This window comes from Scyliorhinus torazame, chromosome 1, assembly GCF_047496885.1.
Source record: "Scyliorhinus torazame isolate Kashiwa2021f chromosome 1, sScyTor2.1, whole genome shotgun sequence".
Classification (NCBI taxonomy): Eukaryota; Metazoa; Chordata; class Chondrichthyes; order Carcharhiniformes; family Scyliorhinidae; genus Scyliorhinus; species Scyliorhinus torazame.
The window spans coordinates 76,412,555-76,434,357 of record NC_092707.1 but is presented as its reverse complement, the minus strand read 5'-3'; the positions used below and the strand labels follow the sequence as shown (position 1 = coordinate 76,434,357).

Sequence of the window (21,803 nt, the reverse complement as noted above, 5' to 3'; positions counted from 1 at the left end):
GTCTGTTCATGCTATTTACTGCAAACTGTTTTATTTAAAAGAGAAGTAATCACCATCTATGTGCTGTTCCTCAATTAGGTGTCGCTGCAATCACATTATTTGCTGAGAAGGCATATGCACCTGCTCTGAATTTTTCGACAGTAGTAGTCTGAAATGCATTGCTAGTAATCGTGTAATTGCAGTGATTTTTCTTTCTGATTTCCCTTTCCTGTGGGGAGGTGCCTCAGCCTCCACTTAATGTGTTCCTGAATCAGCATGTTTATGACCCAAGATTTAAACAGTTGTAGGAATCAAAACAGAATTCACTGGACTTGAGGAGTAGGCTTTCCTGACTCAATTAAAATCATTGTATTCAAGTTAAATTGCTAAAGTATTATCCCATTCCATCTTCCCACTAACTAATCAAGTATTCATTCTTCTGTACATGTTGCATGAATACAGTGATCCTCTGTCATGAATTTGTGATCAATCAAAGGAAATTAATTTTTTAAATTCTGTAACCAAACATCTATGTTTTGAGGAAAATTTGAATTTGAAGGGACTCTAACTTCATTAAATCCTGACCATCATTAAATCCTGACCACACATATCGGCGTCGGGAACAGAGAATCCCACCCACTGCTCCGGCTCGTGCTATTAATTTTTTTAAGGTTTCACATAACTTCCTCTCTTTACAAAGCCTAGAATCCCATATGCTTCAGCAACTGCTTTTGTTAACCTGAACAAAAACCCATGCCACTCTGTTTTTGCACCCCCTTTTAAAATTAACTTCTATTGTCTCTCCTAATTTTTCCTACCAAAATATATCACCGTACACTTTTCTGCCATGTGTCCTCCCATTCCACCAGCCATACCTCTGTCCTCTTCAAATCTTTTAATATTTTCACTATATACTACATTTCCAAATTTCATGTATAATTTCAAAAATGTGCCCTGTAGCCCCAAGTCCAAGTTGGAAATGTATACTTTTTTTTCAAAATCAGCAATCCTGGGGATTACAACAATATACTCCCCTTTAGCCTAAAAAGCAGCTATGTACCACAATGGCCCCCTTGACAATTTGTACAATATAGAACATAGAACGCTGTAGTGCAGTACAGGCCCTTCGGCCCACGATGTTGCACCGAAACAAAAGCCATCTAACCTACACTATGCCATTATCATCCATATGTTTATCCAATAAACATTTAAATGCCCTCAATGTTGGCGAGTTCACTACTGTAGCAGGTAGGGCATTCCACGGCCTCACTACTCTTTGCGTAAAGAACCTACCTCTGACCTCTTGTCCTATATCTATTACCCCTCAGTTTAAAGCTATGTCCCCTCGTGCCAGCCATTTCCATCCGCGGGAGAAGGCTCTCACTGTCCACCCTATCCAACCCCCTGATCATTTTGTATGCCTCTATTAAGTCTCCTCTTAACCTTCTTCTCTCCAACGAAAACAACCTCAAGTCCATCAGCCTTTCCTCATAAGATTTTCCCTCCATACCAGGCAACATCCTGGTAAATCTCCTCTGCACCCGCTCCAAAGCCTCCACGTCCTTCCTATAATGCGGTGACCAGAACTGTACGCAATACTCCAAATGCGGCCGCACCAGAGTTCTGTACAGCTGCAACATGACCTCCTGACTCCGGAAGTCAATCCCTCTACCAATAAAGGCCAACACTCCATAGGCCTTCTTCACAACCCTATCAACCTGGGTGGCAACTTTCAGGGATCTATGTACATGGACACCTAGATCCCTCTGCTCATCCACACTTCCAAGAACTTTACCATTAGCCAAATATTCCGCATTCCTGTTATTCCTTCCAAAGTGAATCACCTCACACTTCTCTACATTAAACTCCATTTGCCACCTCTCAGCCCAGCTCTGCAGCTTATCTATATCCCTCTGTAACCTGCTACTTCCTTCCACACTATCGACAACACCACCGACTTTAGTATCGTCTGCAAATTTACTCACCCACCCTTCTGCGCATTCCTCTAGGTCATTGATAAAAATGACAAACAGCAACGGCCCCAGAACAGATCCTTGTGGTACTCCACTTGTAACTGAACTCTATTCTGAACATTTCCCATCAACCACCACCCTCTGTGCTGCTACTGCTTTTTTCCGTTGAGCTTCAAATTTTCTGATGAACATAATTTGTGGTAACTTTTGAAAGTCCACATACACAACATCAGGCTGGTTTAGCACAGGGCTAAATCGCTGGCTTTGAAAGCAGACCCAAGGCAGGCCAGCAGCACGGTTCAATTCCCGTACCAGCCTCCCCAAACAGGTGCTGGAATGTGGCGTCTAGGGGCTTTTCACAGTCACTTCATTTGAAGCCTACTTGTGACGAGCGATTTTCATTTTCATCAACTACACCACCCTTATCCACCCTCTATTCCCTTATCAAATTATCCAAACAAAATTTGCCATTAACAAATCAATGGTGGCTCTTTTAGTCTATGCTTATTCAAATAGTTAATTTTCTCCTCAATCATTGTTTGTTAAAGCTTCGCCACCACTGAGACTAGCCTATAATCACTAGGTTATTTCTTTTTTTTGAGCAAGCGTGTAAAATTCCCAATCCTCTGGCACCATCTTGTATTTAAGGACCATTGGAAGAATGTGACCCTCTTGCAATTTTCTACCTGACCTTTCTCCGTAACCTAGGATGCATACTACCTTGTGTACCTTGTCTTGCCCTATTATGTATTTTCTTTTCTTTTCATGTACTAAATGATCTGTTTGAGCTGCACGTAGAAAAATACTTTTCACTGTACCTCTGTACACGTAACAATAAACAAATCCAATCCAATTTAATACTATCCAGGTGACTTATGTATTTCGGGCCTTTTTAATACTCCCTCATTATCTGTCTTTTTAAAATCTCGTCTAGTATACTGACAACCTCTTTATTTACTGCAGCTTTGGCAAGCACCTCTTCCATGACAAATACTGATGCAAAATACTAATTTTAGTACCTCAGCCAAGCCTGCTGCCTCCAACAATAAATCACCCATTTTGGTCCCTTATTGGCCCAATAGCTCATCTGAGAGCTCTTTTACTGTTAACATGCCCGTAGAAGGCCTTTTGGATTTCCTTTTATCTTAGCTGCCAATCTATTCTTGTACTGCCATTTTGTCCCAATTATTTATTTTTTCACTTCACATCTGTATATTTTATATTTATCCTGATATTGTTGGGATTGTCCGGGAATATACTCTGGGTACACCCTGAATCATAAGAACATAAGAAATAGGAGCAGGAGTGGCCATTTGGCCCCTCAAGCTTACTCTGTTAGTCGATAAGATCATGGCTCATTTGATTGTAGCCTTAGCTCACTTTCCTGCCTGTAGATCAAAAATCTGTCTAAATCCGTCTTGAATATGTTCAATGACCCCCATTCTCCCCTGCTCTGGGTTAGTGAAGTTCAAAGATTAACAAAATCCTCCTATCTCCATCTTAAATGGTTGGAAATGTGTTCCCTAGTTTGAGACTCTTGTGTGAAGGAAAAATACTCTTGGCGTTTACCCTGTCAAGCCCCCTCAGAATCTTTTATGTTTGAGATCACCTCTCATTATTCTTAACTCCAGTGAATATAGGTCCAACCCGTTCAAGCCTTTCCTCACTTTGCTTGTGGTCTTACTGAGGGTTATTTGCTCAAAGAATATAACATTATTTCCAGCACCAGTTCTGATGAAAGGCCTTTCACCCAAAATGTTAATTCTGCTTCTTTCTCTACAGATATTGCCTGACCTGATGAATGTTTTCAGCATTTTTTTAAATGCCAGATTTCCATAATTGATTTGCAATATGCTTCTGTTAGTACTTTAGCATATCTTGGTACCCTTTTAGTCAAGCCGAGTCCAAAGTTACAAGGTTACTAATTAGGACTACTTGACTACCGCAGAATATGTGAATGCCGTTTATACCTCAAGAACCTCGGAATGTAAAAACTAACTTTTTCAAAGCAAGCATATCCTAGAAGACATGTCTTGCCCCCATGAGTGTAGTTATATCACTGTTAACCTATATTGTATATTTTGGCCATAACGTACTCCTCCCAGAAATTTTCAAGACAAGCTAACTGAAATAATACATGTCATTACAGTGTCAACATAACTACAGATGGACTGAAGGCCATTGTGACACTTTCCAATGGTGACATGCGTCGATCTTTGAATATTTTGCAGGTCAGTTATTCGTTTGCATTGTACACGCGTTATCAGTGCTGGCATTCCCTTGTTTGACACTAATCAAACTGTGTATTGAATCAAACAGAGCACAAATATGGCATATGATAAAGTGAGCGAGGATACGGTGTACACTTGTACAGGTCATCCACTAAAATCAGACATCGCAAACATCCTTGACTGGATGTTAAACAAAGACTTCACCACTGCATACAGAAGTATCCTTTGGAAATGAAACTAGAAGAGATTGCACGTAATATTGATGTTTTTACTGATATGATATTTGTACATTGTTTATGTTTAGATCTGACTCATGAGTTACATAGAAATTAAAACAGAATTCAGCTTGATGTTTATCCTCCAAATAAGTGTACTCCAGAAAGCCTGTCTGATTCTGACAAGCCCTTCTTTCCTTCAGCCACATACCTAACCTATTCTTTAATGTTGCCATGATCTCCATTTGAATCACTAACTCTAGTTGTGCATTCCACAGCCTAATCACCCTGTGAACAAAAATAAAGATTTTTTTTTTCTGCTCTCTTTCCTAAGCCTTACATTTAATTTTGTATCGCTTTCCTCTCATTCCTGGACTCGTAGTCACTGAAAACAAACAGTTTCAATCGCCCTTTCTCATTCCTTCTGTGGCTAGAATTTTACGATGTTCAGCAGACCTATCCGAAAGCATGTAAAATCATGTGAGACGATGTTGGGCGCAGATCCTGCTGTCATCACGGCCTTGTGCGATATTTGGGACAGCGCACGCGTGTGGGAGTCTGAAGCGTGCCCGCCAACAACCAAAAGGCCAATTTAAATGAATTAAACAGTCGTTGACTGGGATTTTACACTGCCTATCTGCCTTTACAGTTGGCGGGGCGGGCCGATTGGCATGATGGCCTTAATATATAAGCTGTAACCTCGATCCAGGTCAGGGAGATGAAAGTCGGGGCTCAAAATTAACAAATGTGACTGGGAACTGAGGTCTGTGTATGATTGCGTTGCCCAGAGCCTCGTTTTTACAGGTCAGCAGCTTCCCTCAGGCAGCTGTGCAGCAGCTGTCGCCCGGAGGGAGCACATTGTAAGTGCCAGCCCACATGCTCCTTTTACTTGGCACCTGGCCTCCTCCCACCCTCCCTAGCAGTGCTCACCGAGCACGTTTCACGCTGGATAGCATGATATCGTGTTACCAACTTGACCTTGGGTGGGAGCAGGTATCACATCACCCAGCGCGCTCGAACTCAAAATTCAGGCCTTATATTTAAACCGCTTTCATCAAATCAATCTTCTGTCTTCTCTCCTAATGAAAACAGCCCCAATTTTTTCATCTTTACCTTGTACTTCCTCGTAGCAGATAGCAACCCAATTAATCTGTGCTGTATCCTGTTGGTTGCCTCAACATCCTTTTGTGTTGAGCAACAAATTGCACATACTACTCAATGTGTCAGGGTCACCAATATATCTTGACTTTAATTAATCATGAATCATTCTGCTGTGGTGGCTGCATATTTAAACAATATTTAAAATAAAGATGGTTAGGACCTGTCTCTTATTAATATAGGTGGAAAGCCATACAGAAGAAAAATGTAGGCCTTTTGACCGTCACTGAACTCGCAGCTTGGACTATAAACAGCATTGATGGAGATTATGGAGGAACATGCAATTCATTGTTTGATGTCCTGATTGCCATTTGTTTATTCTACTCCAAAGAAAGAAAAATGAAACATGCGTTTTAAAAGCAACAAAATTGTCTTTAGTGTTAATTATGCATTGTTCCCAGCAAAAGCACAGCCATTGATGCAAAATTCAAGATATCGATGAATGGAATTATTCCTCACTGCATTCTGTCACCAAGATTGAAACCATCTAGTCAACTGCCTCTGTCACTTCCATTCTCCCCAGTGCACTGTACCAAACTTATAATTAAAATTATTTCCTCCTCCAGTTTCTTTCCTGTCTTCTCTCCTGCCTTCTCTGAGCTCCTTTGTCCATGCGAACCACCATCTTCTCCCTTGGCTCTATTCCACTAATCACCCAGTTTCCCTTCCTGGTTCTGGTGCTAGCTGACATTGTTTTAATGGATCTCTCTTCAAGTTCTGTTGTGCTCTCCTTCAAATCAGCTGCATTCAGCCCTTTCAAAATGCCAACCCACCCCTCTTCCCATTTCTCTCCAAAATGCTTGAACATGGGTTGTCACCTCCCAAATTTATCCCCATCTTTCTTGGAACACTGTTTGAATTTCTCCATTAGATCTTTGGCTTGCCGCAGTACCAAAACGTTATACTGCCGCAGAGGTATTCACGAACATCTTTAACCTGTCCCTACTCCACTCCGAGGTCCCCACCTGCTTCAAGAAGACCACCATCATACCGGTACCAAAGAAGAACCAGGCCTCCTACATTCTATTGTTGTAAACTTGCAGTAATCCAAAATTACTACCCGCATCCTAACTTCCACCTCTGTACATGCTATTCACATATCACCCTATGCTCATTAATCTACCTTGTAGTGTTGTTTGGCTCCAGGAGCCAATTATAAAATTCTCATCCTGATTTTCAAACCATTCCATGACCCAAACTCCACCTATCCGTGAAATCTCTTTCAGCTCTGCAATCCCCTGAGATATCTGCACTCGAACTCTGGCTTGTAGAGCATCCCAGATTTTAATTACTCCAACCTTGGTGGCTGTTCTTTCAGCTGCCTAGGCTGAAGTTCCAGAATTCCTTGCCTACACCTTCTCAGCTCTCCACATCTCTTTTCTTCTTAAAACCTACCTCTTTGACTAAGCTTTTGGTCATCTGCCCTAACATCTCCATTTGTGACTGTCATATTTTGTTTTCTAATGCCTCCGAGAAGTGACATGGATGTTTTATTTAAGTTAAAGATATAACTAAGATGAGTGGTAAAGCAAAAAGTGCAGAGGGTACTGGAAGTCTGCAGAGGGATTTGGGTAGGCTAAGTGAGTGGGCTAGGGTCTGGCAGATGGAATACAATGCTGACAAATGTGAGGTTATCCATTTTGGTAGGAATAACAGCAAAAGGGATTATTATTTAAATGATAAAATATTAAAACATGCTGCTGTGCAGAGAGACCTGGGGGTGCTAGTGCATGAATCGCAAAAGATTGGTTTACAAGTGCAACAGGTGATTAAGAAGGCAAATGGAATTTTGTCCTTCATTGCTAGAGGGATGGAGTTTAAGACTAGGGAGGTTCTGCTGCAATTGTATAAGGTGTTCGTGAGGCCACACCTGGAGTATTGTGTTCAGTTTTGGTCTGCTTACCTGAGAAAGGACGTACTGGCACTGGAGGGTGTGCAGAGGAGATTCACTAGGTTAATCCCAGAGCTGAAGGGGTTGGATTACGAGGAGAGGTTGAGTAGACTGGGACTGTACTCGTTGGAATTTAGAAGGATGAGGGGGGATCTTCTAGAAACATATAAGATTATGAAGGGAATAGATAGGATAGATGTGGGCAGGTTGTTTCCACTGGCGGGTGAAAGCAGAACTAGGGGACATAGCCTCAAAATAAGGGGAAGTAGATTTAGGACTGAGTTTAGGAGGAACTTCTTCACCCAAAGGGTTATGAATTTATGGAATTCCTTGCCCAGTGAAGCAGTAGAGGCTCCTTCATTACATGTTTTTAAGATAAAGATAGATATTTTTTTGAAGAATAAAGGGATTAAGGGTTATGGTGTTCGGGCCGGAAAGTGGAGCTGAGTCCATAAAAGATCAGCCATGATCTCATTGAATGGTGGAGCAGGCTCGAGGGGCCAGATGGCCTACTCCTGCTCCTAGTTCTTATGTTCTTATAAATACAAGGTGCACTGTACAGTGCCTTCCCAAAACATATATATGCAAAACATTGGGCAGTTGGGAGAATTGATTAGAAAGTTTCAGTATGTATGATGGCGTAATAAATATGTTGTACAATGAGTTTATTTATACTGCAAGCCAAAGTTTCCCAGGTTATTGTGCTATGGTTTATTTTAATAAATGACTTGGCAGGATATTTAGTTGATGTAAAGATGCTGTTTTTAAAATCCCTTAACTTTATCTACAGATATCATGGAATTAAAGACCTTAAAAGGTTTAGCCCTGCATGACATTTTGACTGAAATTCATACTTTTGTGCACAGAGGTAAGAGGTCTCGATTTAACAAAATTGAACTATTAAGTACAACACCGCTGTCAAGAATTTGCCCATTGCATTGCCTTTATGAAAGATATATCTGTATTTTCGCAGATTGGAGAACATTTCCTAAACACTCATTCTAATTTTATATTCGAATGTCTTTCATTCTGGTTATATTTTATTAAACTGGGGATTAGTATAATTTCCTACACCAACTGAGAAAACGTCAGAATGAAGTCCTGATGAGGGCAATGATACATTTTAAGTTGTCGTTTCTGTTCTATTTTACTCACACAATTGTGCAAAGAGGAGACAAATGTTTTACTAGCTTTAATTGAAAAGTTAATATTTTTTGGTGAATTCAAGAAAAGTTATGATGGATCTCTCCGAGAGTCTTGAATAAACAATTTTTCTCTATTAAGCAAGTTCTTGGGAAAATGTGATTACTTGCAGTTCAAGGACTGTGATGTTATAGAGTGGTATGTTTAATATTGCTACCTTGGCTCAGCAGGTAGCATTCTCACAACTTGAGGTATAGGTCACACTGCTAGAATCAAGGACATAATATTGGTTGTCAATTCAGTCCAGCACTTTGTTTTTTTTCCTGTTTTTAAAAAAACATTTTTTTTTCCAATTAAGGGGCAATTTAGCGTGGCCAATCCACCTACCCTACACATCTTTGGATTATGGGGTGAGACCCACACAGACACGGGGAGAATGTGCAAACTCCACACGGGAAGTGACCCAGGGCCGCGATCGAACCTGGGTCCATGGCGCCGTGAGGCAGCAGTGCTAACCACTGCACCACCGTGCCGTTCCGTTCAGCACTTTGGACATGCATCTCACCTTATGGCTAAGATGTTAAACTGAGGCCGCGCCTGTCTTTTCAGGTGAAAACAACATTAAAAAAATCCTATGACACTATTCCAAATGGTGCAGGGATTCTTCCTGGTGTCTTTTAATTTCATGCTTAGATTATGATGTTGTTGGCATGGCTTGTATTTTATTCATTCCTAGCACAGCTCAGTGGCTTCTGAGACTATTTGAGGAGGCGATTAAAGATTACAAATAGGCCAGACCTTGCCCCTTGAGGGTTGTCTTCAGTCCAATTACTTCATTGTTTTCAAATTTACCAATTAATTGTTTTTAATTCTATGTGCCGCCACACTGTCATGGCCAACTCTTCTCAACAGCACCCCGCCCCAATCAGTCACTACTCAAGCGGCCTCTCAACACTGCAGTGTTTGGAGACGAGGATTTCTACAGAACCATTTCTGACCAACTGGAAGTTTGGGGTTCCGGTAAAAATTGGCTCCCCATAATTTCTGATGTCGCTGCAGCACTCAATAGCAGCGAACATCTCTGCTTTCACCGCTATTGGGATTGGAAGATTTGGGCCTTTTTGTTTTGGGCAACCAACCTCAATTTGGATTTTGTTCCACTCACCCATCCCTGTTTTTGAAATAAATACAACATGCCTTTTTTTGTGAGCATCCTTAATAAGGGAAGAACCTGATAGAGCATCCTGAAGGGTATGGTTAACGTCTAAAAATTAGATCCAACTTTTTGTAATTAGATCATTTTTAATCCACAACTCGATAAAATAAATGCAAGTGCCCCAATAAGCTAAGTTGATTCTCCAAATTTGGTCTGTAAACAGAATTTTGTTTGTATAAAGTGATATTAGTTCTATTTTTATTGAGAATTCGGGAAGAATTGTTTCAGTCTTAACTTTTATGTCATGTAAACTGGGTGTTGCATGTTGCTATATATTAGTAAGGAGATGTTTCGGGAAATCTCAAGGGTGCATTCAGCAAACAGTGTAGTTGATAGCTTTGTTACAGCTGTGTGCATTCAAATACTCAGCAGAGACCAGGTCCTGATGACACCATCTGCTAGGTGATGCTGGATGTTTTCTTGCTCTTGTTTCCTTGGAGACGGTTGGTGTTTCCATAACAACAAGATGTTCTCTTGTAGGAGGAACCACTTGGTGGATTTTGAGTGTATGATCTAATAAGTTATTAAAGTGTGCTTCATGTAAATAAACAGTAAGATTTGCCTTTAGTAGATTTTGATTTGCATCAACCTTGCTCTGTTGCCCCGTGTCAGGTTACTGCTGCTGCCAGTTTGTTTCAGGAATATACTGTTTTCCGTACAACAAATTAACTTGTATGCATCAGGAAGTCCACGATTGGATTCAGTATTGAAACTGAAGTTTTTATGGTAGCTTGACCTCTCCTGCTCCGTTCTCCAGGTTTCGTATGTTAGGCTTTTTCAATTTGTTTGCATAAAATAGAAATTTCAACTTAAATCTTGTGGTTATGATAGAAAAATGTACCATTTCCAAATCCTAAAGGTTTGTCTTATTCCACATGTGAATCTCAGGCATCATGATCTCTCATCTGCACCCCATCTCCACCTGCTATCTGTCCTTCCCAAATCGGTGGCTATGCTGACAGCTGCCTGTCTCCCACTCTCCCGAACGTTCACCCTGGAAATTACTCTGCCTCTCCATCTACTTAAGGCCATTCTTAAAACTCACCTTTGACCAGGCCTTTGGCTACCACTCTTAATTTATCTTCCAGCTTTGTGAAGTACTCTAATGCTTTTTCTGCATTTTAAACACACTATTAAATGTAATTTTTAGTTCAAATTCATTCATGGATGTGAGCTGATGAGACTGTCATTTATTGACATTCTAGAATTGCCTTAAACAGTGTAGCTTGCTCGGCCATTTCAGAGCAGACAAGCGTTAACTTCATCAAGTTGAAGAGAATCGTAATAAAGGAAACTATGATGGTACAAAATGTGAGTTGGCTATTATGGATTGGGAAATGTTACTTAAAGGGATGACGGTGGATAGGCAATGACAAACATTCGAAGAGTGCATGGGTGAACTGCAACAGATTATTCCTGTCGGGCGCAAAAGTAAAACGGGAACGTTGGTCAAACTATGGCTGGCAAGGGAAATTAAAGGATTACACATTATCCAGAAAAAAAACAACAGACCTGATAATTGGGAGCAGTTTAGAATTCAGCAAAGGAGGACCAAGGGATTGATTAAGAAGGGAAAACAGCAAAGGAGGACCAAGGGATTGATTTAAGAAGGGGAAACAGCAAAGGAGGACCAAAGGATCGATTAAGAAGGGGAAACAGTATGAGAGTAAGCTTGTGGGGAACCTAGAAACTGACTGTAAACGTTTCTATAGGTATGTGAAGATAAAAAGATTGGTGAAGACAAATGTTAGGCCCCTTACAGTCAGAAACAGGGGTATTTATAATGGGGAACAAAGAAATAGCAGACCAACTAAATATATATTTTGGTTCTGTCTTCAAAAGGGAAGACACACATAACGTATCAGAAATGTTGGGGAACATCAGGGTTTAGTGAGAGGGAGGAACTGAAAGAAATCCGTATTAATTGAGAAATGATGCTGGTGAAATTGATGAGATTGAAAGCTGACAAATCCCCTGGGCCTGATAATCTACATCCCAGAGTAGTTAAGGAAGTGGCCCTGGAAATAGTGGATGCATTGTTGGTCATCTGCAAATCTGCAGATCTATAAAGTCTGGAACAGTTCCTACAGATTGGAGGGTAGCTAATATAGCCCCACTATTTAAAAAGGGAGGTAGAGAGAAAACAGGGAATTCTAGACCAGGCTGCCTGACGTCGGTAGTGGTGGAAATTCCAGAGTTTGTTATAAAACATTTAATAGCAGGGCACTTGGAAAACAGTGGCAGATTCGGATAGCGTCAACATGGATTTACAAAAGGGAAATCATGCTTGACAAGTCTACTGGAATTCTTCGAGGATGTAACTAGTAGATTTGATTCGGGGTGCTAGTGGATGTAGTTTATTTGGACTTTAAGAAGGCTTTTGACAAAGACCAATATAAGAGATTAGCGTGTAAAATTAAAATGCATGTGATTGGGGGTAATTTATTGAGATGCTTAGAAAACTGTTTGGCAGACAGGAAACAAAGAATAGGAATAAACAGGTCTTTTTCCGAATGGCAGCCATTGACTAGCGGGGTACTGCAGGAATCGGTGCTGGGACCCCAGCTATTCACAATATATATGAATGATTTAGATGAGAGCTGAATGTAATATTTCCAGATTTGCAGATGACACAAAGCTGGGTGGGAGGATTAGCTGTGAGGAGGATGCAGAGATGCTTCAGTTTGATTTCAACAAGAGAAGTGAGTGGGCAAATCCATGGCGGAGCAGCAAGGTGTGGATAAAAAGAGGTTATCCACTTTAGTAGCAAAAGCAGGAAGGCAAATTATTATTTGAGTGGCTATAAATTGAGAGAGGGGAATGTGCAACGATACCTGGGTGTCCTTGTGCACCAGTCACTGAAGGTAAACATGTAAATGCAGCAAGCGGTAAAGAAGGTAAATGGTATGTTGACCGTCCTAGCGAGAGGAATTGAGTACAGGAGTAGGGATGTCTTGCTGCAATTATACAGCGTCTTGGTGAGAGTACGGCTGGAATATTGTGTGCAATTTTGGTCTCTTTACCTGAGGAAGGATGTTCCTGTTATCGAAGGAGTACAGCGAAGGTTGACCAGACAGGTTCCTGGGATAGTGGGACTGACAATTGAGGAGAGATTGAGTCGGTTAGGATTATATTTGCTGGAGTTCAGAAGAATGAGGGGTGATGTTATAGAAATCTATAAAATTCTAACAGGACTAGACAGGGTAGGTGCAGGAAGAATGTTCCCGATTGTGGGGGAGTCCAGAACCAGGGATCACAGCCTGAGGATACAGGGTAGACCACTTTGGACTGAGATGAGGAGAAATTTATTTATTTCGATAGTGGTGAGCCTGTGGAATTCGCTACCACAGAAGTAGTTGAGGCCAAAGCATTGTATGTTTTAAAGAAGGAGATAGATATAGCTCTTGGGGCAAAAGTGATCAATGGATACGGGGGAGAAGGTGAGAACAGGCTATTGATTTGGATGATTAGCCAGGTCCTAATGCATGGTGGAGCAGGCTACAAGGGCCAAAGGGCCTACTCCTATTTTCCTATATCTATGTTTCTATGTAACCACGTCGCTGTAGGTCTGGAGTCACATATAGACCAGACTGGGTAAAGATGGAAGATTTCCTTCACTAAAGGAACCAGATGAGTTTTATAACAATCTGGTAGTTACTTGGATATCATTACTGTTACTAGCTTTTAAATTTCAGATTTATTTAACTCACTGAATTTAAATTCCCCAGCTTCCAAGATGGGATTTAACCTCATGTATTTTGATCATTACTCCAGGTCTATTGATTTCTCATCTAGTACATAGAGACTTGTGCCCCAAATATAAATCGATGCTGTTGTTTTTACCTTAACCCAAGGAAAATAAAAAAATTCAAACATAACTAATTGGAAGATTATTAAAATTATCTTGTCTATTTGATTGAAAAATGTTCCATGTACAAATGTTCATAGTCTGCATATATTCCTGCTGTGATAAAAGTAACAATGGAGATGTTTTACATACAATTCTGGTAAGAATTTGTGAACAAAGCAAAGTTGTCAACCTATTGCCGTTTGTTTGGAAAACTAGTTTGATTCTATGATTTGATCCTGTTTCTGAGCACGTAAAATTGACCATTAGGAGATAGATGAGACCAGTCATTTTAATTTGCTACCAACAGCCCATTTTTTTTTTCTTGTTTCATCCCTCTGCAACGATTTTTAAAATGAAAAAAATATCACGTTGCAATTATATAAATAGTATTCCTGTTTTTCAGTTGATTTGCCACCTTCGGTTCGTATTCATTTATTGATCAAGATGGCTGATATAGAGTAAGTATTATTTCATATTTTTCTGCTTAAATGGATATTCCTAGCACCTGCATATGAAATTGTAAAAGTACATGTGCTTCTTTAGGGATGAAATTAGCAAGTTGGTGACATCCATGGAGTTTTTGTAAAACTTTAATTTGCTGAGCGTATTTTAAATTTATTCAACAACTTCATTAAGATTAGGTTAGAATCTTTGAAAGTTTGTGTATCGTTGCATGGTGAAATATAAATGACCTTTACCTTCATGACATGAACAAGATTACTTTTAGTATTGTCACCCTTTTATTATGGGAACTTCACAAAATAACTCAATCCCTAGATATATAAACAGTGGATCCTTAGCAAGCAGTTCCTGTTTTGAAACTGCATATGCACAAGACAATAGTATACAACAGGAATAAAATTGGGGAATCTTTGAAAACCTATTACAAGTACTGAGCTGTACATTAATTTTAATTGTTAAAAAATATTCATAAAAGCTGCTGACTAGACCGTGAGATACAGGAATTTCTAGATGGGTTGGAGTACCCGAGGTTAGGGGAGGGGGACAGGGCTACATTAGAAGGAGCGATAGTGGAGCAGGAGATAAAGGATGCGATTGGGAGGATGCAGTCGGGGAAGGTGGCAGGGCCAGATGGGTTTCCGGTGGAATATTATAAAAAATTCAAGGATAAGCTGGCACCCCTGATGGTGGGGATGTTTGAAGAGGCGATAGGGAAGGGGGTGCCACAAACTTTGGGGCAGGCATCGATTTCCCTGTTGCTAAAAAAAGATAAGGATCCGACGGAGTGTGGGTCGTATAGGCCCATATCACTTCTGAATGTGGACGCAAAAGTATTGGCGAAGGTACTGGCGGGTAGGCTGGAGGAGTGCCTCCCGAAGATGATAGGTGAAGATCAGACGGGGTTCGTGAGAGGGAGGCAGCTCTTTTCAAGCGTTAGAAGGATATTGAACGTCGTTATGGGTATTGAACGTGTCGTTATGGCACCGGCAGAGGGGAAGGAAACCGAGGTGGTTGTGGCATTGGACGCTGAGTAGGCGTTTGACCGGGTAGAATGGGGGTACTTGATGGCAGTTCTGGAGCGGTTTGGGATTGGACCAAGATTTGTGAACTGGGTATAGCTACTATATAAGGAGCCGAGGGCAAGTGTCCGCACAAACAATATTAGCTCGAGATACTTTTCTCTCCACCGTGGGACTAGGCAGGGATGTCCTATGTCCTCCCTGCTGTTTGTACTCGCGATTGAGCCGTTGGTCATCGCATTAAGAAGTTCGGGGGTATGGAAAGTAATAGTGCGGGGGGGATAGAGCATAGTGTGTCCTTATATGCTGATGCCGATGACTTGCTGTTATACGTGTCAGAACCACGTGTCGGAACCGAGTGTGTCGATAGGGGGAATATTGGACCTGCTTCGAGTGTTTGGGTCTTTCTCTGGGTACAAACTAAATCTAGACAATAGTGAGTATTTTATGGTGTCTTGGTCGGGGTGGGGGCAGAGGTGGGGGGGCTGCCATTCCGTAGGGCAGGGACTCGCTTTAGGTACCTGGGGGTGCAGGTTGCCCGGGAGTGGGGGGGGGCTCCGCAGGTACAACATTTCTAGTTTGGTTGGGAGAGTGAAAGCTGATCTGCCAAGGTGGGATGGTCTCCCTCTGTCACTGGCGGGTCGGGTACAGGCGGTTAAAATGAACGTGTTGCTGCGATTTCTGTTTATTTTTCAATGCCTGACGATTTTCCTGCCAAAGGCTTTTTCAGAGAGATTGAGGGAAGGATTACTTTGTTCATATGGGGAGGGAAGGTGGCCACAGTTAGAAAGGTGCTGCTACAGAGGGGAAGGCAGGCAGGGGGTTTGGGTCTTCCGAACCTGATGTATAACTACTGAGTGGCGATTGTGGAGAAGGTGCGGAGCTGGGTCAGAGGGGTTGATTCCCAGTGGGTCAGAATGGAGGAGAGTTTGTGCAGGGGGTCAGGATTGAAAGCACTAGCAACAGTGCCGCTCCCGATAGCTCCGGGGAAATACTCAGGGAGTCCGGTAATAATAGCTTCATTGAGAATTTGGAGGCAGTTTCACCAACAAGTCGAGTTGGGGGCATGGTCAAGGGAAATGCCGATTCGGGGGAACCACAGATTTGAGCCAGGGAGGTGGGATGGAAAGTTTCAGAAATGGAAGGAGAAGGGGATTAAGACACTAAAAGATTTGTTTCTTAGGGGTCGGTTTGCAGGATTGAAGGAGGTGGAAGCGAAGTATGGGCTGGAGCAGGGGGAAATGTTTAGATACATGCAGGTTCGAGATTTTGCCAGAAAGGAGATACAGAGCTTCCTGGTGGAGCCAGCCTCCACATTGCTGGAGGAGGTGCTAACGACAGGGGGACTGGAGAAGGGGGTAGTGTCAGGGGTTTACGGAGCTATTTTGGAAGAGGAGAAGGCACCACTGGAAGGGATCAAAGCAAAGTGAGAGGAAGAGTTGGGAGAGGATATGGAGGATGGGTTCTGGTGTGAGGTGCTCCGGAGAGTGAATGCCTCCACCTCGTGCGTGAACGAGCCGATTCTTTGAAGAAATAGAAGATGTGTGTGAACTTTGCGCGGGGGGAGGGGGGGTGTGTGCTAATCATGTTAATATGTTTTGGTCCTGCCCAAAGCTAGAGGATTACTGGAAGGAGGTTTTTGGGGTAATTTCTAAAATGGTGCACGTGAAACTGGACCCGGGCCCCCGGGAGGCCATATTCGGGGTGTCGGACCAGCCAGGGTTGGAAACGGGTGCGGAGGCAGATGTAGCCTTCGCCTCGTTGATCGCCCAAAGGCTGATAGGTTGGAGAGCAAACTCTCCACCCTGTGCCCTGACGTGACTGGGGGACCTGTTGGAATTCTTGACTCTTGAGAAGATTAAGTTTGAACTGAGGGGAAAGGTGGAGGGGTTCTAAAATTCATGGGCATTACTCATTGTGCACTTTCAAGAACTGGATCACATCGAACATTAGTTGGGGCGTGTGGGTGGGAGGGTTGGGGGGAGGGGGGCTGTGTGTGTTAATGGCGACTATGGGTGATCCCTAATTCCTTTTTGTCATTTGTTTGTGTTAATGTTTGGGGTTTGGTGGGAGGATGGGATCGTTGTTATTGATATGGGGATTGACATATTTGTTGCCGATTATTGTTATTGTTGGTGGATGTAAATTTGGGAGAAAATGTGAAAAAGGAGAATAAAACTATGGAAAAAAAAAATTTTTTTCTTAAAGCTGCTGACTAGTTCTAAATAGACTCCTAACAAAATAACATTGAACATGAAATCAGCAATGTGGTTAACATTCTTAATTAAATGGTTGTTTGATTTTATTGTACAAATTGATCAGCAGGATCCTGCACTGAACTCATGGCTGGATTAAGCTAATACTATATAACCCATCTCTACTCTGCTTGCACAACTGAACCTTCCACCATTAGAAATCCACATGGAAAATGAGAGGCTGGAAATTAGGGAAATCTGGAAAACTAGCTAAGAACAAGATCTATAACTGCCTTAAATAGACCTGTTCATGGAACAGTACCTCTGAATTGTTTTGTTGCCAATCATTAGAAACCAATGTTGCAGATTTTGTGAAACTTAACAGGTTTCTAAAATGTTTATAAGCATTTTAACACTCATTTCCTAAATGGAAAAATGTTGCCACTAGAAATTGTTTCAGCCACAAACATTTTTGATCAGCCTTGCAATGTTCACACAGAAAAATACCCTACCTGTCCTTTTAACATTATTCTGTGCTGTAAAGTGCGTTGATTACTTGAAAAGCAAAATGCCATAGAAAAGTACAGCACAGAAATGATGCTGGAAATCTGAAATAAAAACAGAAAATACTGAAAATATTCCAGGTCAGACAGCATCTGGGAGATAGAAGCTAAATTAACATTTCAAGTCAATGACCTTTCATCAGAACTGGAAAAGGTGAGAAATATAACAGATTTTTAAAGCACGTACTAAGCTAGCAAATGAGTAGAGGAGGAAAAAACAAAAGGGAAGATCATAGTTTCTGACCCAAGGTTTTAAAATGAAGTAGGTTAGAATGCTGCAGAAGTCCTAATTGTAATCCTCCAAATTTCTCTCTTCCAGAATTGTTCCTTTTAGATTAAAAAATGGCACATGTCACTCTGCTATTTGAGAAAGGTGACCGATAGAAACCAGAAAATTGTAGACTAATGTTTGTTGTTGGGAAATTGCTAAAGTCTATAATTAAGAAGAGCATGACTGAACACTTTGAACATTTTCAGCTGATGAGATTTTATTTTGAGGATGTGACTAAAGTAGTGGACAGTGAAATGTCTAAGGCTGTGTCCAGTGGAGTTCTGTGGGGATCAGTGTTGGGGGCCTTTGCTGTTTGTGGTTTATATAAACGATTTAGACTTGAATGTAGGAGGGTTGATCAGTAAGTTTGCGGGTTATATGAAAATTGGTGGGGTGGTAAATAGTGAGGATAAACTTTGATAAGGAGGATATAGATCGGGATCAGATGGGCTGATCGGTGGCAAATGGAGTTCAATCTGGATAAGTGTGGAGGTGTTGCACTTGGGGAGGAAAAACAAGGCAAAGGAATATATGATGAATAGCAGGACCCTGGGAAGCACTGAGGATCAGAGGGGCCTTGGTGTGCAAGTCCATCAGTCCCTCAAGGCAGCATGCAGGTGGATAAGGTGTTTAAGAAGGCAGATGGTATACTTGCCTTTATTAGCCAAGACATAGAGTTTAAGAGCAGGAAAGTTATGCTGGAATTGTCTAATCCATTGGTTATGCCACAGCTAAAGTATTTTGTGTGGTTCTGGAATCCATATTATAGGAGGGATGTGATAGCACTGGGAAGGGTGCAGAGGAGATTTACAAGGATGTTGCCTGTGCTGGAGAGTTTTAGATATTAAGAGAGATTGGATAGACTTGGATTGTTTTCCTTGGAGCAGAGGGAGCACATGATTGAAATGTATAAAATTATGAGGGGCATAGAGTAAACAGGAAGAAACTTTTCCCCTTGGTGGAGGAATCAATGACAAGGGGGCATACATTTTAAATAAGGGGCAGGATGTTCAGATGGGATCTGAGGAAAAGCTTTTTCATCCAGAGGGTGGCAAGAGTCTTATTTGAAAGGGTGGTGGAGACCGAGACCCTCATTTAATAAGTATTTAGATGTGCACTTGCAATTGCGAAAGCATACAAGGCTATGGGCATGGGCAAAGTTCTGGAAAATGGGATTTGAATAGTTAAGTGGTTGTTTTTGACCGGCGCAGACATGATAGGCCGAAGGCCCTATTCTGTGCTATAGACCTCTATGGCTCTATTTCTTATATGGACTTCCAGTTGGCATTTGATAAAGTTCCTCGTAAGATACTGTTGAGGCTCATTCAATTCAAGGAAAGTTATTGACTTGATTAAGAAATGGACTGAGTGGAAAGAGAGAATAGGGTAATGAAAAAATGAATGAAAATCGCTTATTGTCACAAGTAGGCTTCGAATGAAGTTACTGTGAAAAGCCCCTAGTCGCCACATTCCGGCGCCTGTTCGGGGAGGCTGTTACGGGAAATGGGCAAGTACTCTAACTGATGGGGTGTGACTGACCAGTGGTGTTCCACAAGGATCTGTTGTGTGACCTTAACTATTAACACTGGATAAAAGCAAATTACTGCGGATGCTGGAATCTGAAACCAAAGAGAAAATGCTGGAAAATCTCAGCAGGTCTGGCAGCATCTGTAGGGAGAGAAAAGAGCTAACGTTTCGAGTCCAGATGACCCTTTGTCAAAGCTATAAGACAGAGAAAGTGGGAAATTATATACTGTGGAGGATTATTTGGTTTAATAAAGTTTGCTTATAAAATAACAAAGCCCTATTTCTTACCTCCTGGAATCGATCTTTCCGCACAATCTTAAAACTTAAAAATGTTATGGTTCTGGTCCAGTCTCTTAGCCATTGTTAAGAGCTGACCAGGTGTCCATAACGTTCAGCTACAAAGAAAAGATTTAGGGTTGCATTCACTGGAATTTAGACGGTTGAAGGGGTAATTTGATTGAATTTTAAGGCATTAAGGGAACAGAGTAGTAGAAAGAGATTTTGCGCTCATTGGGGTTCTAGGGCTGAGGGCATAGTCTAAAATTTAGAATGAGAAACAGTTCTTCACAGAAAGGGATGTAGAGGTTTGTAACTTTTCAAACTAGATCAACTGTTACCTTTAAAACTAAGATTGATCTTTGTTAACCAAAGGAACAGGAAGCAAATTCAGATATATGGAATTTTTGTCACCAAGTATCCATGATCTAATTGAAAGGTGGAAAAAGCTCAAGGGGTTAAATGGCCTACTCCTATCCCTGTGATAGGTTGGAAGGTAAGAGAGATGCAATGACAAATGGGATGATGGTGCAAAGAAAAAGGGAATGGCAAAAGAACAAGCAGAAGAAAAAAGATGGTTCTGGCAGACGTGTAAATGAGAATAACAATTACCAACAGTTACTTCTCTAAGATTGTAGAGATGTATCCAGGAAGGCTTCTTGATGCAATATGTAGATAGTCCAAGTAGGGAAGGGGCAGTATTGGATCTGGTATTGGGGAATGAGCCTGGACAGATGGTTGAGGTTTCAGTAGGGGAACATTTTGGGAGTAGTGACCACAATTCTTTAAGTTTTAGGGTACTTTTGGCTAGGGATAAGGGTAACCCTTGCATTAAGGTGCTAAACTGGGGAAAGCCAAATTGCGATAACATTAGACAGAAATTGAAGAATTTGCATTGGGTGCGGCTGTTGGATGATAAATCAACATCGGAAATGTGGGAGTCTTTCAAGCAACATTTGATTAGGATTCAGGAAAGTCACGTTCCTGAGAGAACGAAGAATAAGAATGGGATGTTTAAGGAGCCTTGGATAACCAGGGATATTGTGAACCTCATCAAAAAGAAAAAGGAGGCTTTTGTACAGTCTAGAAGTGTGGGGACAGTCAAAACCCTTGAGTATAAAGAAAGTAGGAAGGTACTTAAGTGGGAAATTAGGAGGGCTAGGAGGGGTCATGATAAGCCCTTGGCAAGTAGGATTAAGGTGAATCCCAAAGCTTTTTATTCATATGTAACAAGCAAGGGGGTGGCCAGAGAAAGGATTGGACCACTTAAGGACAATGGAGGGAATCTATGTGTTGAGCCAGGGGAAATGGGCGAGGTACTAAATGAGTACTTTGCATCAGTGTTCACTAAAGAAAGGGACTTTGTGGAAGATGATTCTTGGGATGGTGTGTGGGCAGTCTGGATCATGTTAACATTGAAAAGGAGGGGGTATTGGGTCTTTTAAAAGATATTACGGTAGATAAGTCTCCTGGGCAGATGGATTTACCCTAGAATACGGAGGGATGCAAGGGAGAAAATTGCCTGGGCCTTGACTGACATCTTTGTATCCTCATTGGCTACAGGTGAGATCCCAGAGGACTGGAGAATAGCTAATGTGGTACCACTGTTTAAGAAAGGTAGCAGGGACAATCGTGGAAACTATAAGCCGGTGAGCCTCATGTTGGTAGTAGGTAAATTATTGGAGAGAATTCTCAAGGACAGGATTTATACCCATTTGCAAACAAATGGACTCATAAGCGATAGCATGGTTTTGTGAAGGGGAGGTTGTGCCTCAATAACTTGATTGAGCTTTTGATGAGGTGACAAAGATGATTGATATGGGGAGGGCGGTGG

The 21,803-nt window shown here is 41.5% G+C and overlaps 1 protein-coding gene across 1 annotated transcript in view; it reads left to right on the top strand.

Moving 5' to 3' along the window:
- Positions 1-21,803, top strand: part of rfc5 (replication factor C (activator 1) 5) — a 66,220-nt gene that overhangs the window by 36,341 nt on the left and 8,076 nt on the right. The window contains exons 7-10 of the mRNA XM_072496809.1: positions 4,102-4,183; positions 4,272-4,401; positions 8,238-8,315; positions 14,060-14,114. Of these exons, the coding sequence (XP_072352910.1) occupies positions 4,102-4,183; positions 4,272-4,401; positions 8,238-8,315; positions 14,060-14,114 (345 nt within the window). The remainder of the gene's footprint in view (positions 1-4,101; positions 4,184-4,271; positions 4,402-8,237; positions 8,316-14,059; positions 14,115-21,803) is intronic.